At 61.1% G+C, this 12233-nt stretch overlaps 1 protein-coding gene across 8 annotated transcripts in view; it reads right to left on the reverse strand.

Annotated features, from left to right (window-relative positions):
• CACNA2D2 (calcium voltage-gated channel auxiliary subunit alpha2delta 2) overlaps nucleotides 1–12233 on the reverse strand; it is a 119938-nt gene that overhangs the window by 22641 nt on the left and 85064 nt on the right. For all 8 annotated transcript variants that reach the window (XM_053669522.1, XM_037128601.2, XM_037128600.2 and 5 more), the window contains exons 4-5: nucleotides 5073–5132; nucleotides 77–121 (exon numbers count right to left, since the gene is read on the reverse strand). In XM_053669522.1, the coding sequence (XP_053525497.1) occupies nucleotides 77–121; nucleotides 5073–5132 (105 nt within the window). The remainder of the gene's footprint in view (nucleotides 1–76; nucleotides 122–5072; nucleotides 5133–12233) is intronic.

Consider the following 12233-nt stretch of genomic DNA (forward strand, 5'->3'; position numbering starts at 1 on the left):
AGCTGCAGCCGCGGGCCCAGAGAGGGTGCGGGGCTCTGGCGGCTGCCCCTCCCCCAGCACAGGCGGGAGCACTCACCAGCTCTGCGTCAGCCTTGGCGTCATAGTACACGATGTCTTCCTCCTGGGTGGGGAGAGAGGCCTCAACACTCACCGCTTAAGCGCCCCTGGGGTGTGGCCAGGACCCCCAGCCCTAAGGCTTAGGGCAGCCCCCCAGTCCCCTCCACCCGGAGCTGCCGTCCAGGGAGGCCGGCTGAGTCAAGCTGGGACACCCTTCCCCCAAGAGAATGGGACGGTCCCTGGGCCCTCACCATCCCAGCCCAGGGTCCCTGCCCGGCTGCCCTGCGGGGGGAGAGAGTCAGAGCCAGCCTGCCTGCCGAGTCTCTGGCTGAGGCACAACCAGGGGGAGCGAGGAAGACAGAAAAACAGAGCCGAGTCTGGGCTGCAGTGGAATAATGACTCGACACCGCATCTTCCAATTTCTCCTATTAAAAAGCCTGCTCATTACGGGCATGTACTTATTAATTATCTGTGATTTGTTGTGAAATGCAAGGAGGTTTACACAACAGGCGGGGGAGAAAACAAAGCCAGGCCCAGCTCCTGCCCTCGGCTGCCTGCGCTCGCCCCACCCGCCCGCCTGCCCGGCGCCTGGGTTCTTGGCCATCTGCACATCGTAATCACCGGCCACCCGGGAGACCCGTAACACAAACGGGCTAATTTCATGTTTAATGATCTTTAATCAGGACTGAGCATGGCTGAGAGAGGCCGCCAGAAGGTGAAGCTGGTGCCGTCAAACACCACCAGCTCAGGAGGAGCCACCCCACCCCTGCCCCGATGGGCACCAGGGCAGGGACATGGGACAGGGCCACTGGCCGGTCACCCTCCCCAGGTGCTCCTCCACCCCGTTTCGAACGGTGAAACCTGTAGCATGGCCCTGGCAGCCCCCTGCTCACTGGGAGCCTGTCTCTTCGTGGTCTGAAAATGGGGGTGACGATCGGTGAGTTAAACAGCAAGCACAGAGCCTGCCCTAACTCCATGGTGGTCACCCCTCTCCTGTGCCTGGCAGAGCTACATGTGCTGTGTGACCTCAGGGTGGCACTGCTCCCTCTCTGAGCTCAGGCTCCTTATGCTTTGGGGATGGGCGTGGCCATGGTCACTGCCCAGGATCTGAGGTGGTCAGACGGGAGCTTGTTGTGGACAACAGTCACGGGGTGTTTCCCACCAGTGGTCTGGAGGTGAGGCAGGCCACTGGCTGGACCTGCGGGCACCTACAAGCGCTCTGAGCGCTGAATACGTGCCTGGCAACATCATGGGCAGGACCACAACCTTATGATGAGTGTAAGACAGGGCCACTCGAAAGTTTCAGTCACCTGAGGCATCTGCACTGTGACCCCTCCACATGGAAGAGGACACTTCGGCAGAGAGGCTCACACCCTGGTTCGGCCCGCCTTTCTAACCCATCCCCAACCCTCCCACACCCATCGGCCCACCAGCTCCAGAAGCCTGGGGCCCAGGTGGGCCTGGGTCGGGGCGGGCCCAGGCTGCAGGGTGCCTGGCCTTTCCAGCCCACTCCAGACTGAAGTGCCTAATGAAAGCTGACATTACATCAAACACAATAAGGAGTTTCGGTTGATGAAGATCGTTCCTGAACACACAAACCCATTAAACCGAGGGGAAAAATATCAATTCAACACACTCTCCGGCGAGAAGAAAATGTGATTTGTTATCTAAAAGGGGCATAAACACGGCTCTGCCGCTCTTCCCCTCAGCAGTGAGAACCGGCAGCGCAGGGTGAGGACTGCAGATTAGCTGGGGGGCTGCACCCGCCGACTTCTCAGGCGAACCTTCTGCAAGGACGGGAAAGGGCACGGCTGGTGGGCGGTCATGCCCAGGGTCCCTGGGCTCCTCACAGATCGAGGTGGGTCCTGCCTGCACCTTTGCCCCCGGGACCCCCTCCCCCACTCCCAGGCATTTACTTGGGCACCTCTCCAGCTGCCCCAATGGCTCCCTTTGTCTGGATTCATGGCTTCAGCCCAGAATCAGATGTTGGTGGCACCAGGGACACGGAGGGCACATGCCAGACAGGAGGATCCAGTCCCCTGCAGACCTCGGGTGAGGCGCAGGAGTCGGTATGCCGCCCTTGTCCCCAGGGCCCTTCCCCAGATCCCCTGCCTTCCCCACCTTGGCCTGTGAGGAGGGCCGGCTCATGCCCTTTCCTTGGCTGAGGGTGGTGGCAGGCAAGGTCACACGTGTGAACACAAACGGTAAAGGCAGCTGCAGAGCCGGGGTGTAGCAGACACAACGGGACCTTTCGGGTCGGGTAGGAGGCGGGAAGGTCCCTGGACCGGCCTCCAGACCTGCTGGGCCTGCACACGGCCCGCTGTCCACCACTGTGGGGAGGACAAGGGGTCCTGGCCCTGATCTTGACCCAAGCACTTGACCTCTGGGATCCCAAGCAGTGAGTGCAGACCCCAGTGGGACCATGTGTCCCAGGTGTCCCCTTACCTCCCTGGTGGGTGCCTCTTAAGCCCTTTCAAAGCCTCACTGCAGCCTCCTCAAGACTCTACCTCAGGGGTCAGGGTTCCCACTTATGAAATCGGGGCGATGCCTCCTCTGAGGCTGCTTTCAGGGCAGGAGGTGGGCCTCCTCAGGGGGGAGGGACCCTGTTCCCCACAGGTAGGGACCCACCTTGTGTCTGCAACTCACAGACCCGGGAGGGGCATGAGTGTGTCAGAACCCCTGGGTGGGGTCAAAGGGACGTCCCAGCAGTCTGGGACCCACACTGCTCACACCCCCTCCACCCTCTGTTGGCTGCTATTCAAGGGGCCATTTTGCTCAAACTGGGCTGGGGTGGGGGGGTCAAACCCTGTGAATTCACACCCCTTATGTGCATTTCTGTGCATTGATGACGCACGAGGGGTGAGTCTCATGAAGATGACACGGTCTCTCCTCAGCTGGAGCTGAGCCCCAGAGAGGGCAGAAGGCGCGTTGGCAGGTGGGAAACAGGGTGATAATGGGGGGTGACAGTTTGGTGCCGTGGTGGGTGGATACGGGGCCTGGCCAGACCTGACCGTGGCCTGCCCACCAGGCTTCTGTGCCCAGCCCGGCTGCCCCAGGGAGGACGCCTGGCCTTCCAGCCTGGCTCACTGCCAGTTCGACTCAGCCAAGAGGACTGTTTTCTGAGAGAGCCGTCTGTCGCCGGCTTGGCAGAGAGGCAGGCAGCCAGTCTGATGGCTGGGGCCGACCTCAGGCCGGGGAGGCCACCTGTCCTGTCCAGCCGGCTCCTGCAGCCTGGCGCAGCCTTCACAGGCAGCACACCCCTCCCGCCAGACCCCCCAGGGCAGGGCTCTGTCTCCTACGGGTCCTGGTGTTGGCCTTGAAACCCCGGGGACGATGGCTGCACCTGCCTCCCCCACCCACGCCCTGGTCCAGTTCCTTCCTGGTGGCGGTTTAGGCGGCAGATAATGCCGTCGCAGTGAGACGCTGCAGCCAGGTACGGCATCCGGCAGGTGGGCCTTCTTCACCTGCCCTACATGTTCGGGGCACCCGAGCGCCATCTGCCTGTCTGCAGGGACCATGGCGGTGCTGCCTGCCAACCAGGGCCATGGTTTCTCTGGTGTCCAAGGCCCGTGACTACAGGTTCCTGACCCCTGCCATGGCCAGGTGTGTGAGGTCGGGGACTGGCACTGGGAAGCTCCGGAGGGGACTTTATGCCCGGAGATCTCGCCCCTCCCTCTCTTGTCCTAGCTCTGACCCTGCAGACTCTGGGGGTCCCCAAGTCCCCACAGTGGTGTTGACAGGGTGTGTATGTGTGAATATGGGCACACCACTGTTTCTCAGAGGTCTATGTGAAGACCTACTGTGTGTGGTTGACAGTGGGAGGACCAAACCCCCTGGTCATGCAGGAGATTCCAGTCTGGCCAAGTGTCTCCTCTGTCGCCAGGGCTGCCCGGTGCCACCCTCCCCACTTTAGAGGTAAGAAGACCGATTCCCAGCTGTTCCTGGTCACTCTGTCCACAGGGCACCCGGCCAGGCAATGGGACGGGTGATGGGCTGCACTAAGTCAAGCCCGGTTGCTTCTGGCCTTGGGGGGCCATGAGTGGGGCAGACAGACAGAGGAGCCCACCGGGCACTGGCCTCGGGCGGCCTGCACTGGGACCACCTGGGGGGTGGGGAAGGTAAGCGCACACCTGAGGGGAGGCCCGACCTTCGAGAGGGGCCTGAGTGTGACACGGCGGAGGCACCGGCCAGGTGCCCCTCCTGAGTGCTGGGGAGGAACACGGCTCTTTATCTGTCACTTCCTGAAGGTCAGTGGGAAGGACGTGGTTTCAGTGATGGGGGGGTGTGCCTGTGAGGGACAAAAACACCATCCCTGCCCTGGCCGCAAGTCCTCCTGTCTCCTGGCGTGGCCGGTCCCCACCCACAGCCAAGGCCAGTTCTCCCGGCAGCAGCGCAGGCCGGGCGGGTGGCGTGCTGGCCAGTGGGCCCACCATTAGCACTGACTAATGCCCTTCAGCCCGGCAGCTGGAGAGGGGCAGGGCCCTGACACCACAGTGAAGGGGGTGACAGCGGCTCCACCCTGCCCAAGTGACCTGTGGGACAGACAGACAGGCAAAATGATGGACTGAAGGTGGGGCACCGTGAGCATCAGGCAAACACGGCTTCGCCCCCACCCTCCCCCACTCCCTGTGGAAGGAGAGGCTTTTGTGGCTGTGACAGCCTGGTCCCCAATCCCAGCCTGGGGGCCTGAGGAAGCCCAGGGAAGGGGTTAGTGTCTCTCTCAGGTCAGGGTATTCAAGTTGGAGAGCTCCTGTAGTCAAGAGGCTTCTTGGCCCTGGGGGCTCCCCAAGGAGTCTGGGCACCTCCTTAACCACCAAGGCGACACCTGCTCTGGGGAGCGGCCTGCCTGCCCCCCGGGACTCCATGGCAACTCCGTGGTGGACGACAGGTCCATATCTGCGCCCTGTGCCCCAGGGCCGAGGGTTCCTGCTCTGTTCCACAGAGCTCCTGTGCCCCTCCTGGGCAGACTCCCCCAAGCACACCCACCCTCGCGGGGCAGGCACTGCCATTCTTACCTTGATGTTGTCCTGCCAGCGGTGGGCTTTCTGGAAGTTCTCTGCAGCATCAGCCAATCTCTGGGGACAGAGAATAGACAGGTCGAGGCTGGGGAGCTGCCAAAAGTGGCCGAGGGCCTCGCTCATGCACCTTTACCTCTGCTTGCTCAGGGCCTGTTGCCCGCCTCTCCCCACCCAGACCCACCACCACTGTCCCTGTTCTGGCTTCCTGAGCCCCTTTCCTTCCCTGCGGGGCTCTCCACGCCTTCTGTCCACACAAGCCTGGCCCGTCATTTGGGGCTGGTTCCTGCAGCCTCCTCCAATGAGGCTCCTGTGCCTGTGAGCACGGCTGCCGGCCCATCCAGCCCACATCCTGTCACGCAGCACGCCTGGCGCTGTGCCATGCTGGTGTGTGGAGATGTGGCAGCACCAGCCTGCCCCGCTCACGGTCTGGCAGGGGAGCCACCAGGGCTGGACTCGCTGAGGTGTTTCAGGGCTGTGGGAACCTGGGATATCCGGGAAGGCTTCCTGGAGGAGGTGCTTAGACTGCTGAGGTTCTTATTTTGCACTTCTGTGGATCCTGTCCCTCCAGAAAGTCTTAGGGCTCCTGAAGATGACCCTCTGGGGCCTCCCATTGAGCTAAATGAACTGACGTCCTGTCACCAACGACTGTCACTGTGAACCACTCACCTTAGGCCAGCAGCATATCGTATGTACCTGTCACTGCTGTGATGTGCCTACTATGTCCTCCTCAGATGAGGACCCCCAGGTATGGGGATGGTTAGTGACCTGCCCAAGGTTGGAGTGAGTCTGGGCCGGGCCGGGCCCTGAGTCTGACCCTTGCCACACGGCCACCTCGCCCAGCCCATGACTGAGGTCAGAAGGCCACTACATGGGCCCATGATGTCCGGTGAGGGGCGGGATGGCTCTCGTGGGGAGAAGGGCTCTGGTCCCCCACCCTGACCGACTCTGCACTATGGGTGAGATAGCGATGTCTTGCCTCCTGGCCTGTGGGCATTGAGGACACATGCCCCTGCCTCTCCGTCCAGGCCTGATGTAGCCTGTGGGCCCCAGAGGGCGGCTTCTAATAAATGGGAGTCAGGACATGGGTGACCAGCTCGTGATCCCTCCCAGCACGGGATGACGTGGGGGGCATGGTGGGACCCCTGCAGAGGCGCAGTCTCCACTCTCTGGGGCTGTCCAGAGCCATCCCCGCTCCCGCTGGCCTGGTGACCCCTCCTCCTCAGGCTGGGAGCACTGAATGCTGGGAGCGCTGTGAGGCTGGGGGTCCTGGGAGCAGGGGAGAAAAGTCCCTATTGAAGTCGAACCCCCTCGTTCAGGATGCAGAGCCCCTCCTGGGCCTCCGTTCCCTCTCCTGCTACTCCACCTATTTGGGGCTTCTGTCCTCTGCCCACCTGTTGCTGCTGGGCCTGCCTGTGTGGCCGCCCCCCTGCCTAACCCAGCATTAGGGACCATAGGCCTCTCCACTCCCAGACGCCTCCCCTGTCTTGCCCCCGATTCTGTACTCTCCTGAGTTTCTGGACACCCTCCTGGGGTGGTGCTCAGGCTCCCGGAGCGCCACCGCCCCAACTTGCAATGAGCCCACCTTGGAGCCGCTGCCCTTTACAACCCACACCCTCGACATTGCTCAAACCACCTGCCGACATCCCCGCCCTGGCTCCGACCTCCCTCAGGCTCCTGCGTCCTCGCTTGCCCTTTGTCTTCTACTCTCCTCATGGCACCCGAAGCCTTTAAAATGTGGCTCTGGGCACGTGGCCACCCCTGCCCCTAAACCCTCAGCAGCCCCCTACGGCGCTGCATGTAGAAGACGCAGCTTTCCTGAGGCCCCGGGGGTCCACCAGCGCCCAGCTCCTGTCCCTCCCTTTCCATGGGGGGGGGGCCTCCTTTCTGCTTAAACCACAAATCCCCAGGGTGGGTGAGGCCCCTCATTCACAAGCCTGCAGTGCCCTTCTGCAGAGGACATTGCTGTGTGAAACGGATGGTTAACAATGCTTGTCACCGCTGTTAACTGAGCACCTATTATGCAAGCTGAGCTCCTGGCCCGAATGAGAGCAGGGAAGCCTGAGGGGCGGCCTTGGGAAATTGCTGCATGCCCCCTTTCCCTTACCTTCTCAGGGCTCAGCTCTGCCCCCAGGATTCACAGGCCCCAGCAGCATGGGGCCACAGCCCCTCTGCTCCCTAGCCCAGCAGCCAAGGAGAGAGGCAGCCCCAGGGAGGGAGGACCCCAGCCTGTAGCCTCTTTGAATTCCCGGAGCCCCACGGGCCCCAAGGCCGGGGTCAGCCTGCTGACTTGTGAATAACAGAGTCGCAATAGCCACAGCGAAAGGATTACTTTTAATCCTCAGTAACGATCAAGCCATTATTATTTTTTCGGTGTTACAGATCAATCAGTCCATCCCCAGGCGCGGAACGTGTGGAAATTGCAAAACACACAGGCCCGGCGGTGCGGGAGGCAGGGCTGGGCGGCGGGGGAGTAGGCGGGCTGGGGCTGCCTGTGTCCAGTCAGGCATGAGGATGGCTGCGTGGGAGGGCTGGGATCCCCCACAGGCACGCCCGAGGGGCCCCACTAGGCTCAGAGCCTGGACCCCGGAGCCCTGGAGCACCGGCCTGGGTTCCAACCCTGCTCTCCTTGATCAAGTGGCTTTCCCGGCCCTGGATTTCCTGTGTATAAACTGGAGATGGTAATGTACCCACTCAGAGTGGGCAGGCGCTTGGCAGCCCCCTTGGTCCAGTCCCCAGATGCTGCCCCCAGGCCGTAGTCCCCTGGGCTCCTCTCGCTGGCTCTAAGTGTCCAGTCTCTTCCCCACCTCTGCACCTTCCCATTACCCACTCTCCCTGCCTGGCCTGTGCTTCCTACCACCTCAGGGGGAGTCTTCACCCCATCAAACTGGGTCTTCCCCTCTGGAAGCTTCCCGCCCAGCCCATGGGCTGCCCTCCCCTCAGAAGACACTCAGGGCCTTGGGCTCCTGTCTGCCCCCACTTCCTACCCCAAGGTTCATCCTCTAGAAGCTTCCCTCCCAACTCTCCCGGTCTTCCTTATGGCCTGGGGCAGGCAGGATGGGGGAAAAACAGGCCCGGAGAGGAAGGGACAACCTTTGAAGACTGAGCCGGGCAGGGGCAGAGGTGGCCACAGTTCAGTCCCACCTCCAAGTTCTTGCCTGGTTGGGGGACAGGCTTCCCTCCCACTCCCGACCCCCGAGTGCCTGTTCCCTGGGCCCCGCTGACTCCCTGCTCAGGCTCTGGGCTCTGCTCTCGGCCACCTGAGGGCTCTGGGTCCTGGCACCGGGCGCTGTACCTGCTGCTTCCGCCTGTGTACCCCCGCCAGACTCCTCCAGCCCGGCTCATGCTCTCAGCCTTGTGGGGTTGGCTCAGCTCTCATTCTCCTCCCAATCCCTCCCTGAGCCCCTCTGAGCCCTCATCAGCCCATTGTGGCTCTCAGAGAACCCTCGTCTGCTTTCTCAGGGGCTCGGAGCGTGGTGGAGGCCATATCTGGCAGCGATGGAGTTTACAGTCACCTGGTCTCTGGCACACAGTAGGTACACAACGAACATCTGCCACATCAAGGTCCGAGCGGCTCTGAACCTGGGAGGCATGAATTTCAGTCTGATTCTGCCCAGCCAGCTGTGTGACCTCAGGTGTGAGGTTCAACCTCTCTGAACCCCCTTTTCTCATCGTCAGAATCTGGAGGCTCAGGGCTGCCTCGGAGGGTGATGTTGCTATGATGTCGCTGACGGTGGCTTGCCTGGCCTGTGATGTCCCTGCCGAGATCAAGGCACTGGAGGAAACTGTGGTGCGGTTGCTGAGCGGGGCTGCTCATGGCCAAGTCCATCACAGTGACAGCGGGCATTTTGGAAGCAACGATCAGAGTTTCACTTAACAGTCAATTTCCCTCTGCTCTGGAAACTGCTCCTCCAGGGAAAGGCAAGAAAGATGACTGGTGGGGTGCGGGGCTGAGGGCAGAGCTCCCTGGGGAGCAGCACCCTCCACAGACACCTACCGATTTCACCCAATATAATGTGTTCCTGTTGACCTGCCCCGATGACCTGTCCCAGAAGGGGCCTGTGCCAAGGTGCGTGCCCCTCCTAGGCCAACTCCGGGAGGGCCAGGCCCCATGGCATGCTGGGAGGGGTGGGGCTTGGGGTGGGGGCGGCTGGAGCCTCTGGCTCCTCATCCTTTCGGAGGCCTCTCCTCCCTTGGAGCCGGCCCAGCCTGGAAGGGTCTGGGGAGCAACTGTGTACCAAACAGGATTTGTTCTCCGCAGCTCAGAGGGAAGAGGGGTTTTGGGGCCTTAGTTATACCACTCCCTCTTCCGAGAGGATATAAGAGGTTTAGGATAAAAGGCCCTGAGTTCACTCAGCACAGGACACAGCACCCAGTAGATGCCCTGAGAACACTGCGGGAGGGTGGCCAGGAAGGTCACAGTGACAGAATGACACCAGACACTGCCCCCGGCACCTACTGCAGGCCAGGGTCTCACTGACTGGCGAAGTTAATCCAACCACAGGTAGAAAACTGGGCCTCTTCCTCGCTCTCCCCGCCCTGCCCCCAGCAACTCCCCCAAGAGGTGCATTCTTGCAACCCCCCTCCTTCTGCAGGCCAGGCACCGCTGCCCCGGGCCCCTGGGGAGGAAGTGGGGAAGAGGGGGCATCCCATGCAGGTTGGCCAGCGTGCTAGAGAGCGGAAGGGGGGACCAGGAGGGCCTGGGCTCAGGCGCCCCTCTCCTGACCCTCTAGTGGTTCCTTTGCCCTCCCCCCAGGAGGGGGGACCAGTAAAGGGCCTCCCAGGTGCTGCTCTGAGTCCACCCCCAACCTTGGCGTCCCTGGGCCGAGACCCTGGGAGGGGGTGAGCACCAGGGTGCCCAGCAGTCCCCGCCCTGCCCCCAAGTGCCGCCCTCACTCCCTGCTTCCCTCCCTGTTCTCGGCCCTGGATTAGCTCTGTATTGTGCACTGATATATACTAAATACAGATTTCCAATTTCCAGAGCTGTTATGGTCTAATGAGTAAATAATATACATATTTAAAACTGTCTAAAAACATATCTGCATAATTAAAATATCTGCATAATAATGAAGCAAGATGCAGCTTAGCAAGGAGGGAGCTGGAACCCCAGGGCTGGCATCAGGGGCAGCGGTACAGGCAGGTGGGGGTCCCGGCCTGCCCTCTCTCCTTCCTGTTCCCTTGGCCAGAGCGGGCATGTGTCCGTCTGGCCTATGGCCTGCTCCAGGCAGGTCCATCCACAGTCAGGGACCAGGATGACCACAGCTTGGCCCTCTCCTATGGGAGGTGCATGGGGACAGTGCCTGCTGCCTGAGTGACAGCTACCTTGACTGCTACTCTCCATGGCCTATGATGTACCCAGCGCTTTGTGGGGACAACCTCATGCCCCATGGCCTTCTGAGGGCAGACCCTGACCTCATCTCCCCTTTTGCTGGGTTCCAAGGGGCGAAGAGAAGGGAGGGCGTCAGCAGGAGCAGGGCGGGCTGACCAGAGCCTACAACTTGTGCACGGCAGGTGACGGAGATGCTGGGGCTCTGCTGTCCTGCCTTCTGAGGCCCCTTCTCTCAGTGCTTCCTGCATCCATCGCCCTGGGCGCACCAGGCTCCTGCCCTGGGACATGGCAGACTCAGCCTTTCTGGTTAACTGTGCTCCAGGTTTGAGGGCAAAACCACCACTGGAGCAACGGAAAACCAACACCCAGACCCCAGACCAAACTCCCGCCACCGACCCCGCTCCTAGCCGGGGCGGGGGTGGGGGCCAAAGCCGGCGCCAGGGCCTCGCTGCTGACGGCACAGCAGGCTCCTGCCCTTTTCCCTCACCAGCCGCACGCGTCCTCCACGCGCTGATAAAAAACATTTAGTAAAATGGATTCTTTCTTTCTTTTTTTTTTAAAAGGTCAGAATACATGTAACAGGGAAAACCTCATTCGCACTGTGGTTCCCACAGCGGGCACCTCTCCGGGTTTTTCCTGTGTTTTAATTTCCCAGGGAAAATGTGAAGAGGGAGACAGACAGGGTTGGGGGACCTGGTGTCCCAGGGGCTTGGATTTCAGACCAGACAGGACTTCCCAGAACATCTGGTTGCTAGGTTGTATTTTGCCCTGGGAGGACATTCAAAAAACACACTCTCTCCTCTTACTGCTGTTACCCGAAAGTGGACGTCTTCATATCCAGAGTAGGAAGGCCATGAGTTCCGGGACCCTCCTTCCCAGGAAGGAGAGCAAGCGAGGTGGGTAAGAGAATAGCACTGCGGCCCTGGCTGGTGTGGTTCAGTGAACTGAGCGTCAGCCTGTGAACCGAAAGGTCGCTGGTTCGATTTTCTGTCAGGGCACGTGCCTGGGTTGCGAGCCAGGTCCCCAGTTGGGGGCATGGAAGAGGCAACCACACATGGATGTTTCTCTCCCTCTCTTTCTCCTCTCACTGAAAATAAGTAAATAAAATCTTAAAAAAAAATTCCACTGCTTCCCTGCTTCCACTTTCAATGGTTTCAGTGGGGACCACGGACAATTCAGAAAGAGTTGGTCCGGTGCGTCACGGGACAGAAGTCATGAGTGATGGGTGGATGGGGCACGAGGACTGTGGCTGGGCAAGAACACCCACACCCAGGAGAGTTCACCGCTGGCATCGGGCTGCTTCAGGACGGGACAGTGTGGTGCCGAGGGCAGTGGGACGGCCCGGTCTCGGGAGTTGCCCTGTCTGGTCGCTGCTGCTGCTCCTGGTCCCCTGCTGGGCCCCTGTGAGAGGTTCCCCATGAGAAATAAGCCAATAAATCTCCGCACAGTGCAAGGTCCACATCAGGCCTGTGGCCCTGGAGCTTAGCTGTAGAGAGATGCCTTGTTCCCGAGGAGCCCAAGCCAAGGTCTCGGTCAGGTGGGCTCTGAGGCCTCTGGAGTCCCTTCCAGGGTGCCGCCCTGCCCAGGACAGTCCCCAGTGGGCTGGCAGGGGTGAGAACCCGCCGCCCCCTCAGCCCCAGCATGGAGCTGCCCATCTCCTTGGGTGAGGGCGAATTTCTCAGAAACTTGCCAGTTTTGTCAATTTTCCTCGCTCTTTCATTCTTTTAAAACATATGCGGAGAGCATCAGGTGAGGGTATCAGACCCGGAGCCGAGGGCCGCCCCCCCGGAGAGCATGGGGCGACATTGTTTACTCCGGCACACCACGGGACA

The sequence above is a fragment of the Artibeus jamaicensis genome, unplaced genomic scaffold (assembly GCF_021234435.1).
Source record: "Artibeus jamaicensis isolate MK-2021 breed Jamaican fruit bat unplaced genomic scaffold, CSHL_Jam_final contig_519, whole genome shotgun sequence".
NCBI classification, from domain to species: Eukaryota; Metazoa; Chordata; class Mammalia; order Chiroptera; family Phyllostomidae; genus Artibeus; species Artibeus jamaicensis.